Here is a 22038-nt window from a genome sequence, read left to right as displayed (position 1 = left end):
TGAATCTGGGCCTATTCTGAGTGAGTTGACTACGAGTGGAACCACGACGTTAAATGTTATTCATGAACGTTCCACTTCGTCGGATTGGTTTGACACACGGCACATCTTTTATATCACAAGTTGGCATATGTATTTACAAAGGTTCTAGATCCTTCTTCTAAAACCACAACGTATGAACTTGTGCAACTTTGGATAGGTTCTAGACCGAGATGTGGGATTTAGATTGCTTAACGCGCCTACGTTCTCATGGCGACAGTGAATAAAGTACAAAAAAGGCACACGGTTACATTTCAATTGATTTCAACAACAAAATATAAAGCATTTTATACAAGTCTCTGTGGTCTACAATTATGTACACTTTGCCCTGTCGTCATAGCGACAGACAGCTCATGATTTGGCTATTGATTGGAGAGGCACTTTTACTCTGCAGTTTTCTCTCTGGTTTCTTTTATCTGCCTTGATACCTTATTCTCCATGGCTCTGGTCAATAGTAGTGTACTATATAGGGTGTTTCAGCACACTAACAGTAGGGATCCCAGTATGTAACACCGTGAAGATTGTATACTACTGTAAATATAGAGTACACTCCGAGTTAGCGGTGTAATAGGCATAGAATGCTGTTTTTGTGGTTATTGTGCTAGCGGAACCTATAGGAATATTATGTGACATGCAGTAATGCTGTGTCTCGTCGTCATGTGTGAATCAATGTTTTTTCTTTTGGTGGGCTATGTGTTGGAGAGATTAGAACCGCTATAAAACGTAACATTTACAGCAACATACAGTAATATGGAGTAAAAGGCAATATGATCCATTGACTAGAGTTGGAGTCTATTCCATGCTACTTTTGGCTGTGTTTACACAGGCAACCCAATTGAGATATTTTGTGCAATTATTGGCAAAATATCTGATCTTGATTGGTCAAAATACCAATTAGTGGTAAAAAAAAAAAATCTGAATTGGGCTGCCTATGAAAAGGCAACCCCTGCGACTCCTCCTTTGTGGTGCTTCTTCCACTCAGTCTTCCCCAACCTGCACGATTCTCAGACGTTACCAGCCCGGCTGAAAGTATAAGCCTCAGTCCCTTTCAATTTGGGATTTACAGTAAAAGAGACGGCGAGTGTCTCTGTTTAGAGGGGCGTCTTCTGCATTCTTCCGCTCTCTGCCTCTCTCTCTCTCTCTCTGTGCGACTGTCTGCACCTCCGCGTGGTTATAAGCTGCCAGTGACGTTCCTGTCGATGGCCCAGTCTGGGAACTCAGTCAGGTTGAAGAGGGGCACACCCCAGGTCGTTATGGCCAGCATCACCACTAGAACACCAATCAGATTCACCCCAAAGCCTGCCTTCACCTGAGACAGACAACAACAACACTGGGTAAGACAGATGTACCTGTTCTCTCACTTATTATTGAAGAGCTACAGTATGTGCCTGAGCCTCTGTGTTCTATTTAAGGCCCTGTGTTTTTGTGCAATTATGTGACTTAGCAAGTCCTCTTATTTCTCATGTCTTCTTTACTCTATATATTTTTATCAGGTATACTATTTTGATGTTGATTACGGCACTCTTGGGTGGAGCTTGCAAATTAAGCATTTCAATGTACTTGAGCATGTGACGACAAAACATGCATTTATCCAGATATGAGAATTACACCGAAAATGAAAGAAATTGTCTGAGGATGGTGCTGGACCATCTGATGGAAAAAGGAAAACGCGGACAGTTTGATGAAAAAGCTGTAAATGAAAAGGTTCAGATCCAGGCATGTCACATGATTGCGCAGAACACAGGGCTCTAGTTATAGTGACTGATTGCTGGTCATTAAAAGGTATTATGACTATTAAATAAATCTGTTTTATAATCTTGTATAATAGGAGTGTTACATAAAAACGCGCAGAATTGCGTGTTATTGCAACAACGGCCTTTGATTCTGCTTGGCACTGTGCAGTCCCGTCCCAGTGGGGTTGGTGCTTATGTGTTTGTGTCTCACCATGTCGCTGATCTGCACGTGTCCGTAACTGAACACTATGGCGTTGGGGGGGTTCCCGACGGGCAGCATGACCCCAAATGACACACACATGGTGGCGGGGATGAGTGTGTGGAGAGGGTTAATCTTCAGGGTCTCGGACTGAGAGGGAGCGAGAGGAGAGAGGTCACATAACTGAGTGTCAGGCAATGGAACAGGGTGTCTCGGAGTGTTTTCAATAACATTGACAGTGGCACAGAGAGAGGAGGCGAGCAGATGGTTGTGTTGATGTTGAGAGTAGAAGTGTGTAGGCTATTTGAGGACACTCGGAATCGAGCTGAGAAATTGATGGATGGGGTTTAGGTTTTTCTTCACGGGCTCTCAGCGATAGAGGGGATAGTAAGGGAAGAGAGAGTAGACCATGACTGTGGTTCTCTCTAGAGCAGAGTGTGCTTCTTACCAGAGACGATCGAGAGGAAAGGTAGAGAAGACTGACAGAGAATGACTGTTATTCTTACCAGAGCAGAGAGGATAGGTAGGAACACGGTGAGAGTAGCAGGGTTGCTAGCGAACTCTGTAACCGCAGAGACGAGCAGGCAGGCCAGCAGCGTGACCATCCACGGGGGGAGACCACTCATCGGCTCCAGCTGTCTGCCAATCCACACACTCAGCCCTGACACCTGAACACATACACAATGACCAGACACACACACACACCACATGATCAGACACACACCATGCCGAATGTCTGTAATATAGATTGTGACGCAACTTCATAGCTCACACAGTAACGTGTATACAGTATATACTGTAACCCGCAATGGGGCGGCAGGTAGCCTAGTGGTTAGAGCGTTGGGTCAGTAACCGAAAGGTTGCTAGATCAAATCCCCGAGCTGACAAGGTAAAAATTATTCTGCCCCTGAACAAGGCAGTTAACCCACTGTTCCTAGGCCCCACTCACTCTAAATAAGAATTTGTTCTTAACTGACTTGCCTAGTTAAATAAAAAATAAAATAAAACGTTTCTAAAGACCTGCGTCACTATACTGAGAACTTTGTCATTTCTAAAAGGATGTATTTGGGTGTTTTTGGAGCCTTTGTTTATGTTTTCAAGGCCCCCATACTACACAACAATAATTAGGAAGTGATTTGCTGTTTAGGGGAAGTTTCTCAAAAATGTGAAATAACCAAAAAAAGTGTCTGGAACCTTCTATAACATCCCATTTACATAGAGATTTGGTTGTAAAACCTTTTCAAATCGGGACCCAAATGAGACATTGACCGTCCTCCCGTGACCCAAATTGTCATCTATTGACCCAAATTAGGATGAAATAGTGTGTGATTATAGATGTACTCTCATAACTTGCGACCCACCTCTCACATGCCCAGGGCCCACTTTGGGTTCCGAACTCTAGTTGAAGAAGCCCTGGTAGAGTGTATATAGCCTAGTATCCATATTAAAGCTCCTGTATGTTACCTTGCAGCATGAACTAGGCCATTTGAGATGGTTGTCATGCTAAGCTATCCACCCTGTGGTGAGTAGCTACATGTTGTTTGTACAGTATACTGTATAACCTGGTACCTTGCAGCCAGCAGCCAAGGCGTAGCCCCCTCCCACAAGGATGACGATCTCCCAGGGCATGAGATTCTGGAAGTCCTTCCAGGTGATCATGGGGGCCAGGGGGTCTGGGTCTCTTTCTGTGGAGCCGCCTCCTGCTGTGGTTCTGGGGGCCCGAGAGAAGGGCCGGCGGGCCGGGATGAGGAAGAGCAGGAAGCCCAGCAGCACAGAGACAGTGGCGTCGGTCCTGTAGCCTTTCCTGCGGAAACAGAACACTACATTTAACAAGGCTGTTTAAAAAAAAATCTAACCTTCCTTATTCGAGGTTAGTCTCAATGAGAGAGACTGCATTTGGAATGGTACCCTATTCCGTTAATAGTGCGCCATTTTCCCCCCTTTGATAGTACACTACAAAAGGGTGGCTACGCACTTCTCGAACAGCGACGTCCACCCGGGTACGAAGCCTGGTTCTCTGGTGAACCACAGCAGAGTCATCAGGATGAAGAACACTCCTGTCACCACCTCTGGATAGCTACAGCACAGGAGAGGCAACGCACAGGTCAGTGTTATTGTTTTCCTTCAGCTTTTAGTCAATTAGTCCTCAAATATGGCTGTACAGCTAGTCTCTTGTCCCAGCTATAACTGGAAAAAGAGTCTAAAGATCACCTGATGGGCCCGAGCTTTATGTACTCGTCGTGGATCTTCCTCTCTGACAGCATCTCTCTCCTCGTCTTACGCTTTTTACTCAACGAGCATGTCTCCCTGAAACTGGACACACAACAACACGGTAAGGTTAATATCACTGAGATACCTGCACAACGTGTGTGCGCGTGCGTGTTCCTGTGTGCGTGTCTTCCTCCATTTCACATGCATGCGAGGTGCTTACTTGCAGCCGAGGAAGAGGAAGTGCAGCCAGACCCAGGTCAGCAGCAGCATGATGATCGCGATGGGGAAACTGAAGATGAACCAGGTCCCAAAGTTGATCACCTTCGCATCTGGGTAGCGACTGCAAGGGGGGGGGAGAGAGAGAGAATAGTTAGTGATGGGAGGAGATATAGAGAGCACGGTTAACGTTAAACCAAATGCACCTCACAATCGGCAAGGGTATTGTCCTCATAGTATAACACCAGCAATCTAGCCAAGAGGTTCAGAATCGGACCTTTTTGGTGTCATGTCTATGGTGATGGACTGCTAGTTGCAGGGTAATCTCTCATGGACAGACCAAATGGATGCGACAACAAAAGAGAAACAGTTGCTCCGGTGTTTTCTGGCACTGGTTATTTAGATGTTTCAGGGTTGGGTGAAGGTTGTGCTTCAAATGTGGGCTTGGATTTGAAGCACAGATTTGAAGCAGAATATGTTTTTGGAAGTGGAGGGGCTTTGGTTTAGAGTTTCCTTTTAGAGGGGTGGAGACTTCACTAGTCTCGTTAGTATCTTATCTCATTCATCTCCCCCAGAACCCAATGGAGCATCTGATGGAATTACGGGAGATTGTAGTTCTGGGTTTGAAGACCCACTAGGGATACCCTCAGTATCACAAGTCATTACAGACTCAAGGAGGGGCCACTACTACAACCTTTGAACCAGCAGAAACTAACCATCAACCCTTTTCTTTTGATGATCAAAACAGGACATCTGCAGGTCATTGGACGAATTGCAAAAATCGCTGAAGTTGGAGACTTTTATCTCCCTCACCAACTTTAAACATCTGCTATCTGAGCAGCTAACCGATTGCTGCAGCTGTACATAGTCCATCGGTAAATAGCCCACCCAATTTACCTACCTCATCCCCATACTGTTTTTATTTATTTACTTTTCTGCTCTTTTGCACACCAGTACCTCTACCTGCACATGACCATTTGATCATTTATCACTCGTGTTGATCTGCTAAATTGTAATTATTCGCCTACCTCCTCATGCCTTTTGCACACAATGTATATAGACTCTTTTTTTCTTTTTTCTACTGTGTTATTGACTTGTTTATTGTTTACTCCATGTGTAACTTTGTGTTGTTGTCTGTTCACACTGCTATGCTTTATCTTGGCCAGGTCGCAGTTGTAAATGAGAACTTGTTCTCAACTAGCCTACCTGGTTAAATAAAGGTGAAATAAAATAAAACATTAAAAATTGACCACACAATGAATACGTTCAGGTCTATTTTCTGCCTCTGGCCTATGTGGAAGGATATCTAGTAGTTGTCAATACTGGGCAGAGATATGGTAATATCTCTGTTTGCTGAAAGACAAGCTGACTCACTGCTTCTTCTTCGTATACTTGCTCTGCTGTTCGATATCTTGCCCCCCCCCCACACACACACTGTCTGCTGTCAAGGGTTATTGAGGGGTTTCATTCCTTTTTCCATGTGGAAGTACCGGCCAAGGTCCTGTTTACACACACACAGTCAGATGGACTTGTACATATATCAATTTTATGTCTCTGTGTGCAGATATAAAAATGCTATTCATGAGTACATCGGACTCTGGGGAGGTCGATAAAGGGCTTAATTGACAAAATCCTGAAGTATCCCAAAATCCTGAAGTAATGACTATTGATGTTGAGGGAATCTTTTGGAGTCTGGTCTCATTGCATATTAGGTGCAAGGCAGAATATATTGAGTATCATTAGTTATTTGTATTACCACATTTGACTATCAATATAATATAATACTAAATAATTTTGCAGACGATTGACTGCTTTGACAAAATCTGCATACTGGTGTTGAAGAGGATGGTTCTGGTGTTGTTGTGAACATTGCTCTGTTGGAAGTGCCTGTTCCCGCAATAGCAGGATACAAATGCCTACAGGGTTAGGTTTCACCAGTGTGGACCTGTTATAGCTACTCAAGACAATTAATCATCTTTTGGGGGATCACCAGCAAACCCCCTGACTCACAGAGCTGTCCTTTACCAATCTGGGCCCCAGTTTGACTGGGCTAGACGTGAAGGAGTTGCTAAACAGGGTCTCACATATTTTACTCGCACTGGGAAGGGAGGAAAGGAGGGGGATAGACTGGGAGAGAAGAAAGTCTGATATTTACAGTCCGAGTTACTTTTACATGAAAAGAGTCCGTTTTCCCTCGGCTTAGCCTAGCTGGTTTATTAAAGTGCCCAGGAAATCGGCTTTGTTGGATTGTTGAGAGGGTTTACACCAATCTTTCAATCCATCAATCCCAGGGCTCTTTGTCCTTTTGTTTCCTATGGACCCTGACACCCTCTGTCACTGAGTTAAACATGACGAGTATAATTCTATGTTCCCTCTAAACTGCGCTGGTGCCACGCACTTCCTCCAGGCCTGCAGCACAGAAGAAATGCCATGCGGAGTAGGGACACTTGAAATTCGCTGAATTTGCATGATTAGTTTGAGCTATATAGATCAACGTTTTTTTCTATGACCGAATCAACATTATAATTAGGCCCGTTTCAATGCAACAAACCAAAACAAAATCTAACTTTGCAAGATTGAGTGTGTGATCTGGCAGAGCCAGTAGAATTCTATTGGCGGGTGTAGCCCACCAGCGGTCTTCAGATCAGAGCCGGTGGGTGTGCACATTTGTTGATATTCTTTGCTAGTTAGTGAGTTATTATGCCAGTTATAGATAAGTATAGGTCAGCAATGGGGAGTTACTGCTTCCTACAACAGCACAAAACGTGTAAGCTACATCTCAAGCGGTTTTTAAAAAGCCATTGCCGTGAAAAGCTTTTGTCTTAATTAAAGGGGCAGTGTTTCATTTTGAGACAGGCTTGAATATGCAAATAAGCCAATAGGCAGATGGGTAGCCGACATTGTCTAATTATCTGGTAATAATAATACATTTTATTTTGTAAAGTGGTTTCTTGCATCATACCACACAATACAATGCAATTTACAGTCAGCTATTTGGCCCATGGTGTTACAGACCAAGTAAAAAAATCATGAAATAATGTCAAGCCCTTCATAATGTAAAAAGTAAAAGTTACATGCAATGTATGCCAGCATTAAACACCACATATAGGTTACTGTAGGCTATATCATAGAAATCAAAAGTTATTTCCATGTGAAAATGTTATGGGATTTGCTCCATTGGTTTTGTTGGTAAGGCCTACATTATGCAAAAATAGCCACAATAGCCTATTTGCTACTGTCTAAAACGCTAAGGGTACAGCCTCAGTGTTCACTGTAAACGTATGCCGGAAGTTGCACAAAGTTCTCACAATGTTCACGTTTCCACCTACAAGACCTAAAGTTGTGAGTATAATTCATCTATTCAACTATCTTTATATATCCATTTACGTTTCACTGAGACAGAAATAACAGATTGTTATTTGGAAGATATTGACAGTGCATGGGGTATTAGTCAGGTATTGTATCTCGTAGTGAGCAATGTGTGGTACTGCAACATAGCTTCAGCGTGTAAATCAGCTAGAAAGATGTGTCGGCATCAAGTAATTGTCTCTGGCCCCCTCCAAGTTAGGGGGAGTGATGAGCTCTACAGCAGTCTCACAACTCAATCGCTGGTTGTAAACTGTTTTCTGCCCCTCCCATAAGATAGAATTTGTAGATAATTGGCCCTCTTTCTGGGACTCACCCACAAACAGGACCAACCCTGGCCTGTTGAGGAGTGACGGACTCCATTCTAGCTGGAGGGGTGCTCTCATCTTATCTACGAACATAGACAGGGCTCTAACTCCCCTAGCTCCATAATGAAATAGGGTGCAGGCCAGGCAGCAGGCTGTTAGCCAGCCTGCCAGCTTAGTGGAGTCTGCCACTAGCACAGTCAGTATAGTCAGCTCAGCTATCCACATTGAGACCTTGTCTGTGCCTCGACCTAGGTTGGGCAAAACTAAACATGGCAGTGGTCACCTTAGCAGTCTCACTAGAATAAAGACCTCCTCCATTCCTGACATTATTGAAAGAGATCGTGATACCTCACATCTCAAAATATGGCTACTTAATGTTAGATCCCTCACTTCCATGGCAGTTATAGTCAATGAACTAATCACTGATCATAATCTTGATGTGATTGGCCTGACTGAAACATGGCTTAAGCCTGATGAATTTACTGTGTTAAATGAGGCCTCACCTCCTGGTTACACTAGTGACTATATCCCCTGTGCATCCCGCAAAGGCGGAGGCTAACTCAATCACTTTTTATAGCTACTGTTTACAGGCCTCCTGGGCCATATACAGCGTTCCTGACTGAGTTCCCTGAATGCCTATCGGACCTTGTAGTCATAGCAGATAATATTCACATTTTTGGTGATTTTAATATTCACATGGCAAAGTCCACAGACCCACTCCAAAAGGCTTTTGGAGCCATCATCGACTCTGGGTTTTGTCCAACATGTCTCTGGACCTACTCACTGTCACAGTCATACTCTGGACGTAGTTTTGTCCCATGGAATACATGTTGTGGATCTTAATGTTTTTCCTCTAATCCTGGACTATCGGACCACCATTTTATTATGTTTGCAAACACAACAAATAATCTACTCAGACCCCAACCAATGAGCATCAAATGTCATGCTATACATTCTCAGACAACCCAAAGATTCCTTGATGCCCTTCCAGACTCACTCTGCCTACCCAAGGATGTCAGAGGACAAAAGTCAGTTAACCACCTAACTGAGGAACTCAATTTAACCTTACGCAATACCCTAGATGCAGTTGCACCCCTAAAAACTAAAAACATTTGTCATAAGAAAGTAGCTCCCTGGTATACAGAAAATACCAGAGCTCTGAAGCAAGCTTCCAGAAAATTGGAACGGAAATGGCGCCACACCGAACTGGAAGTCTTCCGACTAGCTTGGAAAGACAGTACCGTGCAGTATCGAAGAGCCCTCACTGCTGCTCGATCATCCTATTTTTCCAACTTAATTGAGGAAGATAAGAACAATCCTAAATGTATTTTTGATACTGTCGCAAAGCTAACTAAAAAGCAGCATTCCCCAAAGAGAGGATGGCTTTCACTTCAGCAGTAAAAAATTAATGAACATCTTTGAGAAAGCAAATGACGGACTCCTCTTTAAATCTGCGTATTCCTCCAAAGCTCAATTGTCCTGAGTCTGCACAACTCTGCCAGGACCTAGGATCAAGGGAGACACTCAAGTGTTTTAGTACTATATCTCTTGACACAATAATGAAAATAATCATGGCCTCTAAACCTTCAAGCTGCCTATTCCAACTAAACGACTGAAATAGCTTGGCCCTCCTATGTTGAACATAATAAACGTCTCTTTATCCACTGGATGTGTACCAAACTCACTAAAAGTGGCAGTAATAAAGCCTCTCTTGAAAAAGCCATACCTTGACCCAGAAAATATAAAAAACTATTGGCTTATATCGAATCTTCCATTCCTCTCAAAAATTAAAAAAAAAGCTGTCACTGCCTTCCTGAAGACAAACAATGTATACGAAATGCTTCAGTCTGGGTTTAGACCCCATCATAGCACTGAGACTGCACTTGTGAAGGTGGTAAATGACCTTTTAATGGCGTCAGACCCAGGCTCTCCATCTGTCCTCATGCTCCTAGACCTTAGTGCTGCTTTTGATACCATAGATCACCACATTCTTTTGGAGAGATTGGGAACCCAAATTGGTCTACACGGAGAAGTTCTGGCCTGGTTTAGATCTTATCTGTCGGAAAGATATCAGTGTGTCTCTGTGAATGGTTTGTCCTCTGACAAATCAACAGTAAATCAGTGTTCCTCAAGGTTCTGTTTTAGGACCACTATTGTTTTTGTACAGTCGTCTCAAATAAAACTGTGAAGGACCTCGGCGTTACTCTGGACCCTGGTCTCTCTTTTGACGAACATATCAAGACTGTTTTTTTCCAGGACAGCTTTTTTCCATTTACGTAACATTGCTTTCTTTCTCTCTCTCTCTCTCTCTCTGAGGACCTGAGCCCTAGGACCATGCAACAGGACTGCCTGGCATGATGACTTCTTGGTGTCCCCAGTCCACCTGGCCGTGCTGCTGCTACAGTTTCAACTGTTCTGCCTTCGGCTATGGAACCCTGACCTGTTCACAGTCCTTACTATTATTTGACCATGCTGGTCATTTATGAACATTTGAACATCTTGGCCATGTTCTGTTATTATCTCCACCCGGCACAGCCAGAAGAGGACTGGCCACCCCTCATAGCCTGGTTCTTCTCTAGGTTTCTTCCTAGGTTTTGGACTTTCTAGGGAGTTTTTCCTAGCCACCGTGCTTCAACACCGGCATTGCGTGCTGTTTGGGGTTTTAGGCTGGGTTTCTGTTCAGCACTTTGAGATATCAGCTGATGTAAGAAGGGCAAAATAAATCAATTTTATTTGATATTAATAGACTATGTGTGAGCTAGCTAGCTAGTTAGCGGTGCACACTGGTAGCGTTTCAATTGGTGACGTCATATGCTCGGAGACTTTGAAAGTTTTTTCCCCCTTGCTCTGCAAGGGCCGTGGCTTTTGTGGCGCGAAAGGTGACGATGCTTCGTGGGTGCCTGTTTTCGATATGTTCAGAGGGTCTCTGGTTCGAGCCCAGGTTGGAAATACTGTTACACATGGGATATTTGTCTGCTAGTGTATTGATAGGCCATGGGGTATTTACCAGGTATTGTACCTATTGAACTGCATTCAATGCAGTGTATGGTAATGTAGCTTACTTGTTGAACTGTTCGGCGAAGATAAGGTTGGTGGAGGTGCCAGTGATGGTGATGAGGCCTCCAATGGTGGCTGCGTACGTGATGCTGAGAGAGAGACATTTACAGATCATATGATCTCTCTTGGTGGGATAGCGAGAGTTCTTGCTCTCCTTCTCCTTCTTAGGCTCTGGGATGCTGATCGCTGTCTGGAACGGAGAGAGGAGCAAGTATAGTGAGTCACTGTTTGTGGGGGAGGAAAAAACATGTCCAGTGGAGAGAACAAGTATTTGATACACTGCCGATTTTGCCGGTTTTCCTACTTACAAAGCATGTAGAGGTCTGTAATTTTTTATCATAGGTACACTTCAACTGTGAGATACGGAATCTAAAACAAAAATCCAGAAAATCACATTGTATGATTTTAAGTAATTCATTTGCATTTTATTGCGGATGCTTTAGTCCAGGTCTGGAAGGAGTTCCCTCAGGAGACCATCCGCCACCTCTTCAGGAGCATGCCTGGGCGTTGTAGGGAGGTCATACAGGCACGTGGAGGCCACACACACTACTGAGCCTCATTTTGACTTGTTTTAAGGATATTACATCAAAGTTGGATCAGCCTGTAGTGTGGTTTTACACTTTAATTTTGAGTGTGACTCCAAATCCAGACCTCCATGGGTTGATAAATTTGATTTCCATTGATCATTTTTGTGTGATTTTGTTGTCAGCACATTCAACTATTTAAGAAAAAAGTATTTAATAAGAATATTTCATTCATTCAGATCTAGGATGTGTTATTTTAGTGTTCCCTTAATTTTTTTGAGCAGTGTATGTAGATCAGTGGAGGCTGCTGAGGGGAGGACGGCTCATAATGATGGCTGGAACAGAGCAAATGGAATGGAATCAAACACATGGAAACCATGTGATAGTGGAGTTGTTTTATTTGATAACATTACACTAATTCCGCTCCAGGCATTACCACGAGTCCGTCCTCCCCAATTAAAGTGCCACCAGCCTGTGATGTAGATATGTCAGTCAGGTGGCTAGCTGCCAGCAGAGATTTCTATTGCATTGAAGAGCTTTGGCTAGTATTAATGAACCATTGCTTTTTGGGATCCTTGGTACGTCCATACCCTAAACCTAACCCCCAATCATAACCTTAACCAAAACCCCTACCTCACCTTAACCATTTTAAATGTCAACTCAATGGGGTAGGGACGTCCCAAGGATACTAAGTTCTCATAAAAACGTTGCTTTTACAGAGAGTAGGCTACTAAAACAGCCAGTGATGTGGCTGTTGATAATTTCTTTCCTTTCAGGGGTATAACATTACAGATGTGTTTGTAGATTGATTGAGGTGAATTAACCTACAGCAGCCAAGGTGATAATGTCTGGGGTCATTTTTGCTCGTTTTTGCTGTTTTCCAAATAGCAATAAATTAGTTTCAACTTTTTTTTCTTCATATATTGGGAGGGGGGGTATTGATTTTAATTGATTTTATTTGACCTTTATTTAACTCGGCAAGTCAGTTAAGAACAAATTCTTCTGGCCTAGGAACAGTGGGTTAACTGCCTTGTTCAGGGGCAGAACGACAGATTTTTACCTTGTCAGCTCGGGGGTTCGATCTAGCAACCGTTCAGTTACTGGCCCAACGCTCTAACCACTAAGACCTGCCTTTCCGAGCTTCACCAAAACTCAAACCCTGGTTATGCCTCTGAGTGTAGTGAGTGTGTCTACTGACCGATGGCAGTTGTCCGTTGGTCTGCTTTAGGGACAATTGGCCCAGACTGGTCTTACTGGCCTTCCTACCAGTCCCGTTAGTCTCCACAGTCGGCAACTGAGAGAACAAAACACACAATGGAGAATTAACGTTGAAGTAAGAGAATGGAACAACAGATATTTTTACACTGATTTTTCAAAGGTTTATGTTCTCACCTCAGTCAGAGTGCAGAGCTCCTGCTTCACGCAGCTGTGGATAAAACACAACACGTTCAAACGCACAACACTGGAGTTGTTTTCATGATGTGGACTGCAAGACTGTATTGTATGTGATTCTCCAGTGACTGTCTCAAAAGCTCCCCAGGTCTTACCTGTCTCTGCGATACAGACGCTCTAGTTGGTTCTTTTCTAGATTCTCTTCCTTGTCTGCAAAGGAGCAACATAAAACCGTTTTAACGATTGTAGCGATGTACAATTTATCATGTCACTGAGATGTTTACTGCAGGCAGCGAAAGGGCAGCCATACCGCCGAGGCAGCCGTCCTCGGTGGCCTCGACGGTTTCGGAGTCTTCCTGGGTGTCGGCCACGCCGGTGCTGATGAGCTGCTGCAGGACGGCCTCAGCGATGGGCATCACCATGGCAGTAGTGGAGGTGTTACTGAGCCACATGGACAGGAAGACCGTACAGCACATGAAACCCAGCACCAACCTGAGAATACACACAGGAGAGAGGAGAAGTTGAGGGTGTGTGTGTGTGTAATTGATTTGTATATGCTATCGTGTGTGCACGCACGTGTGTGTCATGGTAGCTGCGTACTTACATGCCAGGCTTGGCTCCGGCAATCATGACCATGCGTAAAGCGATGCGTTTGTGGAGGTTCCATTTCTCTATGGAGGCCGCCAGACAGATCACCCCCATCAGCAGCAGAGTGGTGTCCTTACAGTACTCTGCAGCTACCTGTACCAAAGACAACCACACAATATTTATAGCACTCTATACGTACATATACACTCAACCCTTACATGTGGCTTGCACGAACACACACCTGGATTCATTTTTTTTTTTAATTGTTTTTTACTTTGACCTCTTCTATGTTCATGTTTGTCAAAAAAGATCATGTATTTGCAGTCGTTGTTCAACTGAGCAGTTTATGACATGGTCACTAGTCAGTATATTGTTGTATACCACCACAGGTCATGACCTCTAACTACAGAGAACTGACCTTTTGTGATTATTGGAACTAGACTAGATATTCCTAACCATCATGACTTCTCTCCAGTCTCTGTCTAGTTCTCATTTTTAATCAGAACCGTTTGAGTTCTGGGAAGAACATACTCTACTCCAGGATGGCCTCAGATAGATCAGTTGGATCAACACGTCTGAGCTTTGCTCCTTTCCAAACATTTGCAATTGGAGGCATACGAACCAAAAATGTGACCCAAAAATCATAGCACGGCACGAGAGTGAGCAGGGGGAAGGTTTTCCACGTAACAACTTCTTGTTTGTGCCAGGTTAAAACTGAGGTAAAGCAATCCCATTGGCGAGGCAAGGTGAGGTGTGAGAGAGCTACACTAAGTACAGTACACAAGTCTAGTCATCAGAGCAAAGAGTTGCAGAAAAACGTGGATATTTACCAAACACGATTACAAGAGCTTATAATAACACTAATAGCCTTTCTTTGGCAGGTTTTGTCCATGCGATCAGAGCACATGAGCAACTCAGTGGTTCTTTTTTTTATGTAACACTGACATAGTGAGGAGAGGGAACCATTTTCATTTTTTTTAAATTTTACCTTTATTTAACTAGGCAAGTCAGTTAAGAACAAATTCTTACTTTCAATGACGGCCTAGGAACAGTGGGTTAACTGCCTGTTCAGGGGCAGAACGACAGATTTGAACTTGCAACCTTCCGGTTACGAGTCCAACGCTCTAACCACTAGGCTAGTGGTGGTCATTGGGACCACTTGGGGTTGGTTTAATGACAGACCATTTCCTGTCCAGCAGGGGTTAATGGGTTACTCTAATCAGTACATGAGGCCATCATCTCAGTGATAAGTGTTTCACTGGAGACGAACAGAGAGGTTCTGATGACCATGCTTCCTGTATTATATTAGACGTTAGCATACAGACACCTCGTGATAACTGATGATCTGATGATGTCAGGTTATCAGAACGAGTGAGTCACTCACATGTTTACATGGGTCTGTGACATCATGACCGTCTCTTCACATAACAAGAGAGGAGGATGGTGAATTAAGAGTATAGGTGAATGGTCAGACTAAGGATAATGAAGGATAATGAATGAAGGATAACTTTTAAGACTTCATGAAGCCTTTAGAAACACCTTAGAAGGTGGTGTACAAGTACATCGTCTGTGGTTGTTAGTTCACACGTGAGGCTACATTTAGCGAGTGTAAACCAGGTGTCAACAACAATGCTGAGTTTTTTGTTTGTTTCCTCAGAGTGGGATTGGGTCAACCTACTTCCCTTTCAGTCATCACAGAGGCATTACAAAGCAATGGGACGGGACTTCTCAGGTTATTCCTAGAAAGCATCCATCCATACGCTTCACATCCATCTGGTCCACACATGTAGCTGTGTGTGTTTGTCCTAGATTTTCATTTAATTCATTTTAATTTCTAATCCCATCCCTGTAGGAGGCCTTTTACCTTTGGTAGGCCGTCATTGTAAATAAGAATTTGTTCTTAACTGAATTGCCTAGTTAAATACATACAAGTTCATTCGGCCTTGGTGGGAGTCAGGTGCTCAGATTACCGTATTTACAGTTGAACAAGAATTATTAGAAAATAAATATTTTGGGTTTGAATGTACATTTGTGTGTTTGTACACAAAAATAAAACAAATGCTAGATGTAAAGTATTGGTCCCATGTTTCATGAGCTGAAATAAAAGATGCCAGAAATGTTCCATATGCACAAAATGCTTATTTCTCTAAAATGTTGTGCACAAATTTGTTTACATCCCTGTTAGTGAACATTTCTCCTTTGCCAAGATAATCAATCTACCTGACAGGTGTTGCATATTAAGAAGCTGATTAAACAGCATGATCATTACACAGGTGCACTTTGTGCTGGGGACAATAAAAGGCCACTATAAACTGGATCTGTGCATAATTCCTGGAAGCTGAACATGTCCCAGTTCTTCCATGGCCTGCAAACTCACCAGACATGTCACCTATTGAGCATGTTTGGGATGCTCTGGATCGACGTGTATCACAGGGATCTAGTTCCCGCCAATATCCAGCAACTTCACACAGCCATTGAAGAGGAGTGGGACAACATTCCACAGGCCACAATCAACAGCCTGATCAACTATGCAAAGGAGATGTGTCGCGCTGTGTGAGGCAAATGGTGGACACCAGATACTGACTGGTTTTCTGATCCACGCCCCTACTTTTTTTTTTACGGTATCTGTGACCAAGTCATGTGAAATCCATCGATTAGGGCCTAATGAATATATTTCGAATGACTGACTTCTTTATATGAACTCTAACTCAGTAAAATATTTTAAATGGTTGCATGTTCTGTTTATGTTTTTTTTCAGTGTATGTGTGTGTGCACGCTCCTGGTCCTCAGTGCCCTTAGCAGAGAGCGAGAAAAAGAGAGATTAGAGTGAGTGATAGTTTACTGACCTCGCTGGACTTGAGCACTCCGAACAGCGGGTATAGGAAGGCTGGTACGAGGGCAGCAGCTCCCAGGGGTACAGCCTCTGACACCCAGTACACCGCTGTCACTATCAACACGTACGCACAGCAGGCCTCCTACATGGGACAGAGACACAGGGGGTGAGACACAGGGAAGAGACAAGGGATTGGGCTTTTATGCAACAATGCAGTTTGCCAAGGGCCATACCTCATACATTTATGCCTGTATTGTATCCTAACGTTTCTTATCATAAAAGCACAGTCAATTATTTAATATACGTCAATGTTAAACTTGATGTGAAATGCTGGTCAAACAAAATCATTGCTAGGTCCCACATATTGTCAGGGTCCATTTGTCTGAGTTTATCGGAGTGCAATAATACTGTTGCCTGAAAGAAAGTGATTTTGATTTGATTGGATTGATTAGGATCCCCATGACCCGACACCAATGGAGACAGCTAGTCCTACTGGGGTCCGACACATAACGCAAAATACATCACAGACAAAAGACTTTACAATTTACACACATTTAAAAACATTCAAATAGTAGCGTGTGTGTGTGTGTGCATCTATCAGTTCCTAAGTTACCGTGAGACCGAACCTCCGTGTTCCTTATTCACCTTTCAGCACCATTTATTTGCCATGGAAACAATGGAGAATGTGCTCAGTTTGTGAAAGAGCCCATCCAAATTCCAATCTAACAGTCTAATCAAAATGCGATTTGTTATGTCCTTCATTCAAACGTACCTGTTTAACATTTTTTGCTTTCTGGAAACTTGAGGCGGCTTTTCATCAAAAAGAGATGAATATCTTTGACCACATTGAATGATCCTCACACTGAATGATCCTTGGTTACCATAGACGGGGTAGCGTACAGTAGTCCTACGGGACCACCAGCGGTAACTTATCATGCGTAAGTGAGGAAGCCTTAGAAATCTCCCCTTTCCATAATATGTGGCATACAGGTGATGTGTCAGGCAGTTGTCTGACTAGCGTAACCGTGTCACTCCCGGTCGAGTAGAGGATGTCTAGCCAGCGAGGTGAAGGGGTCTAGCAATATATCAGCTATACATACACACACGCCATCGGATTGTCCAGCAATGCACACACACACACACACATACACACACTGGTAGTGTAACCGCTCATTGAAAACAATGTTGGATATTGCTGTGTATCACACAGAGTCTATTTGGTCCCTCTATGTTGCCTTTGAGTTAGCAGCCACCAACCCTGGTGACTAGCACCTGCCTGGGCATGTTCTCCACATGTGCCCTACTAGACATGCCCAGTCCTGACCACACCGCCCCAGGTGGGAACACAACACCCCCTTTCTGTGATCTACTGGGCATGTCCAGTAATAATGGACTTTGGCCACAGGGAAAGCGTCCCCAGGTTTTGCCCCAGGAAACTGAGGTGATCCCGACTATCTCCCAGTAGTTAGTGTTTGTCAGATACGGGATGTGAAGTCTGATCTCGGTCATTCAGGAGACTGGGGACAGAGACAATCAGTGATCCCAAGAGATCATTGATCAGAGGTTGTCACACAATAGAGAACTGCCATGCAATGAATGGACTTTCAATTAATCAATAAACTCACTCAAAATCTCATCCTTTTTCCAGTTTCATCAGAGAACTGGGTTATTGAGGCGATCATGGGGTATCTCGTATATACCGACAGGTTTCGTTTGGTTAGATAGTAGGGAAATATGTTTCTAAATGGTCAATTGCTCAATTTGTTTCTCCAATCTGGCATGTGTATGGATGGACTGTGTGATATTTCACTGCAATGAGCAAGCACTTCTCAAGAGGTCAAAGGTGACTCAGCAGACAGTTTCTGTCCACATCTGTAGGTTGCATTGTCACTTCACCTTTCAGACCATGACTCAACATGACCCTTAAGTGAGTGATGAGATCAACGAAAGGAGATGGCTTTTCAGGTATTCATGTTATCTCTTCATCAAGGCCAAATTCTTTTATAAAGATGATTAATCTGGATAACCGTTCATCAGTGTTGACGGCGAGATTTTTTTCCAGATGACTACAGAAAGAATGGATTCACTCATTAGTTAAAATCAACTCTTATCTCTGGAGAAACAACGATGATTAAAAAGAAACACTGTTTTGCATTCCTTCATATGATGATCTCTACTGATAATCTCTGAACACAGTTCGGTCAGTTAATCTGCTCATTAGACAGACATTATTTTCTCCTGACTCAAACCCCAAGGAGCTGAGTTCATCCTGCTGTCAGAGATAAGGAGGATCCCTAACCTTGCCTGAGACCAGGGGCCAGTACTCATAAAGCGTCTCAGACTAGGAGTGCTGATCCAGGATCAGTTTAGCGATTCAGATCATAATGAATAAGGACCCTGAAGACTAGGCTTTAGTTCAGTGGGCTAACACAGTCCCAGTGTAAAAAACCTGGGTTTGAACCCAGAGAGGCACATTAGTACAATTCTCTCAGACTGACACAGGAAACAGAGCATGAGGGGTTCTGTAGCTGCAGCTGGCCACATGCTCCATTGTTCTGTCCCTCTCTGAACTTGACAAATTCTGTAATTGGTGAGAGGGCATTCTGGAACCGCAGGTGGTTCTAGGCAAACAGAACGACCAGACCCGTCCCCACATAGCTGAGCTGAGTTATATAACCTAATAGCTTGGCACAGATTCCCCTTCTCCCTGCCGCCTGTGGTGCCAACCGCTGTACAACAATGCACCCTACTGTGAAGTGTAAACACGCGGAATGGTGCACTTTACGCACATACGCCGATTGCATAAATAATGCGTAAAACAAGTCTCCATCAGCAAAGCATTAATAGAATATGAGGTAAATCGAAATATTTGCACTGTGGGTATGTATTATGGCTAATTATAATCATAAAGACACTTACAGCTGTTCTCACCCCCAATTGTATTCTGCTTCATGTACTGTACGCTAACTCGGAAGAACAATGCCGATAGCCTACCCATGCGCAATATTAGTCATGCTATGATATGATGAAGTCGGGTACTCACGCTGGTGGGGTGGATGAGGGGCAACGGCAGCAGCGACAGCGGGATCAGCACCACCAGGATCAGCTTGCGTGCTCTCCATAGCTTCTTGATAAGGTCCATCCTTGCCGCGGCCTCCAGCCTCATCGGGGACTGCTCGCCTGAGTTCGGTCTCAGCGCAGAGAAGCTGGCTTGTTTGTCCCTTTTAACGTTTTTTTTGGCGTGACATGAAGTCTTAATGAAAGTTAAAGAAAAATCCCTTTAAATGTCTCCTTCTGGAGTGAAAACTGGAGTCTCTATTTGCAGTTGGTTGGTCCTCGCAGGTTCTGCTTGTTTGGATCTGGTGGCGATGTACTGCAGTCTGCAGGGCACAGTCCTCCGTCTGAAATAACTGCTCTTTGTACAACCTCACCGCAGTACTTGACCTGCAGGCAACCCCCACCTCTGAGTTCAGCTAGGAGATCCAAAAGTGCAATAAATAGGTCCCTGACTTCTTTTTCAATACTGTCCACCTATTCTTATCTGAATACCAGATAAGGTATCTTATGCAGAGCCCCCTTGCAAAAGAGACCTTGATCTCAGTGGGACTCCCTGCTCAAATAAAGGCTAAATAAAATGTTGTAAAATGCTGATGTTTGAGATAGACCAGGCGGCTACCATGAGTGCAAAACAAATGTCTATATAAAGAGGTTCTCAGCACCAAGACATTTTATAACTTGTCACATTTATGACCCTCCAGTATGCTAATTTCATCAACCTCATCCTTCACCCCGCCTCACTGGTCTCTAAGCCAATCAGCTTTTAGTAATGACTTGTCATGAGTTTGCAGCATGGTGTGCAGAAGAGAGGTAGGTCTGATGATGTTTTAGTGCGTCCAATGTGTAATAATATTACAGTCATGTACCATTGGTAACCCTAACATTTGCTACACGGACTATTTACACTGACGCCCTTTATTACTCATGTAGCTTGGTTGTTTTGCACGGACTCTCTTGCCCTGGCTCTATGCACACTCACTAGACTCTACCCACACACTCACACATACTACACTGACACTCCAACTCACGCACACGCACGCACACACACTACACACGCTCATACACACAAAACACACACACACACACATGCATATTGACGCCACCAACGCTAACACATAAACACACGTTCCCATACACTGCTGATACTCTGTTTATTATATGTCCTGATTGCCGAGTCACTTTTACCCCTACTCCCATGTACAGTCTGTATTCAATTCGATTCGATTTGATTTGTAAAGAAAAAATCATCGTTTTGAGTGCTTTATAAATGAAAGTGCTGGTATTAACAGATTATTTAATGTAATAGCTCGTTGTTCCATGTGCACCAGTTTTGGTCCATGCCAGTTTTGATCCATACACAGCGCGTCCTTGGTGCCAAGGACTGATACCTCACCAGTCAGAGTGAAGTGCAGCCCGAGCCTGCCCTCAGGTGGTATTTGTCTGTACAGTAAGTGCTAAATCCCCTATTTGAGTGGAGGGCTGTGGAATTGAAGAGATCCACGATCTTTACACATCTATCTTGCCTTATTTATTCAGACAAAGCTTTCCTCGGTTCTGTGAATGTGTGAATATGTCAATGTTAGTTGTCACATGTCTCGTCATTATACAACTGAATAGCCTGTGTCACGATCTTCTTCATCTGATGAACAGGAAAGATCGGACCAAAACGCAGCGTGGTAAGTGTCCGTGTTCATTTAATATAACTGAACACGAAATACAAATAAACAAAGTGAAACAACGAAAATGGAAACAGTCCTGAAAGGTGACACAACACAAAACAGGAAACAACCAACCACAAACACCAGGTGGGAACAGGCTACCTAAGTATGGTTCTCAATCAGAGACAATGAAAGACAGCTGCCTCTGAATGGGAACCATACCAGGCCAAACACAAAGAAAACATAGAAAAACAACATAGAATGCCCACCCAAGCTCACGCCCCGACCAAACCAAAATAGAGGCATAAAAAGGAACCAAGGTCAGGGCGTGACAGCCTGGCTGTTTAAAAAGCTATAAAATAGCTAAATATAGGCTATGTCATGGTCATTTAAGGGTTTAACATGAAAGCTACATAAATAAGTATATTTTAAACTTGCTGACCGGCTAACTAATGTCACATGACACACTTCTAACTCATAATCAGCATAATCCGACCAAACAACAAACAGAAACACCTTTGTGTGAAGTCTTTTGCCTTGGCTGTATATACCTGTACATTGCATGTCGAGAGTGGGAGATTGAAAGAGAGAGATTGAAGGAGTGAGAGAGAGAGAGAGAGATTATAAAATCCATGTACACAAACAAAGTGTGTGGTTAAAATTGGCAAAAAACACACACATTTCTTCACACAGGGTCGTGGGGTGAGACAGGGATGCAGCTTAAGCCCCACCCTCTTCAACATATATATCAACGAATTGGCGCGGGCACTAGAAAAGTCTGCAGCACCCGGCCTCACCCTACTAGAATCCGAAGTCAAATGTCTACTGTTTGCTGATGATCTGGTGCTTCTGTTACCAAC

General features: G+C 43.6%; 1 protein-coding gene across 1 annotated transcript; it reads right to left on the bottom strand.

Annotated features, from left to right (window-relative positions):
• Nucleotides 1-53: 53 nt before the first annotated feature.
• slc13a4 (solute carrier family 13 member 4) lies at nt 54-20165 on the bottom strand. Its single transcript, XM_029630214.2, has 15 exons — nt 19507-20165; nt 16477-16605; nt 13647-13783; nt 13353-13534; nt 13198-13252; nt 13043-13076; nt 12849-12944; nt 11132-11316; nt 4400-4519; nt 4180-4281; nt 3944-4045; nt 3538-3772; nt 2475-2636; nt 1981-2118; nt 54-1345 (listed from the first exon to the last, which is right to left on the bottom strand). Exons 1-15 carry the CDS (start codon nt 19627-19629, stop codon nt 1208-1210), a joined length of 1938 nt encoding a protein of 645 aa, XP_029486074.1. The 5' UTR covers nt 19630-20165; the 3' UTR covers nt 54-1207.
• Nucleotides 20166-22038: the final 1873 nt, after the last annotated feature.

The sequence above is a fragment of the Oncorhynchus nerka genome, linkage group LG23 (assembly GCF_034236695.1).
Source record: "Oncorhynchus nerka isolate Pitt River linkage group LG23, Oner_Uvic_2.0, whole genome shotgun sequence".
NCBI lineage: Eukaryota > Metazoa > Chordata > Actinopteri > Salmoniformes > Salmonidae > Oncorhynchus > Oncorhynchus nerka.
The sequence above is the reverse complement of the archived record's forward strand: the minus strand, read 5'-3'. Positions and strand labels throughout refer to the sequence as shown.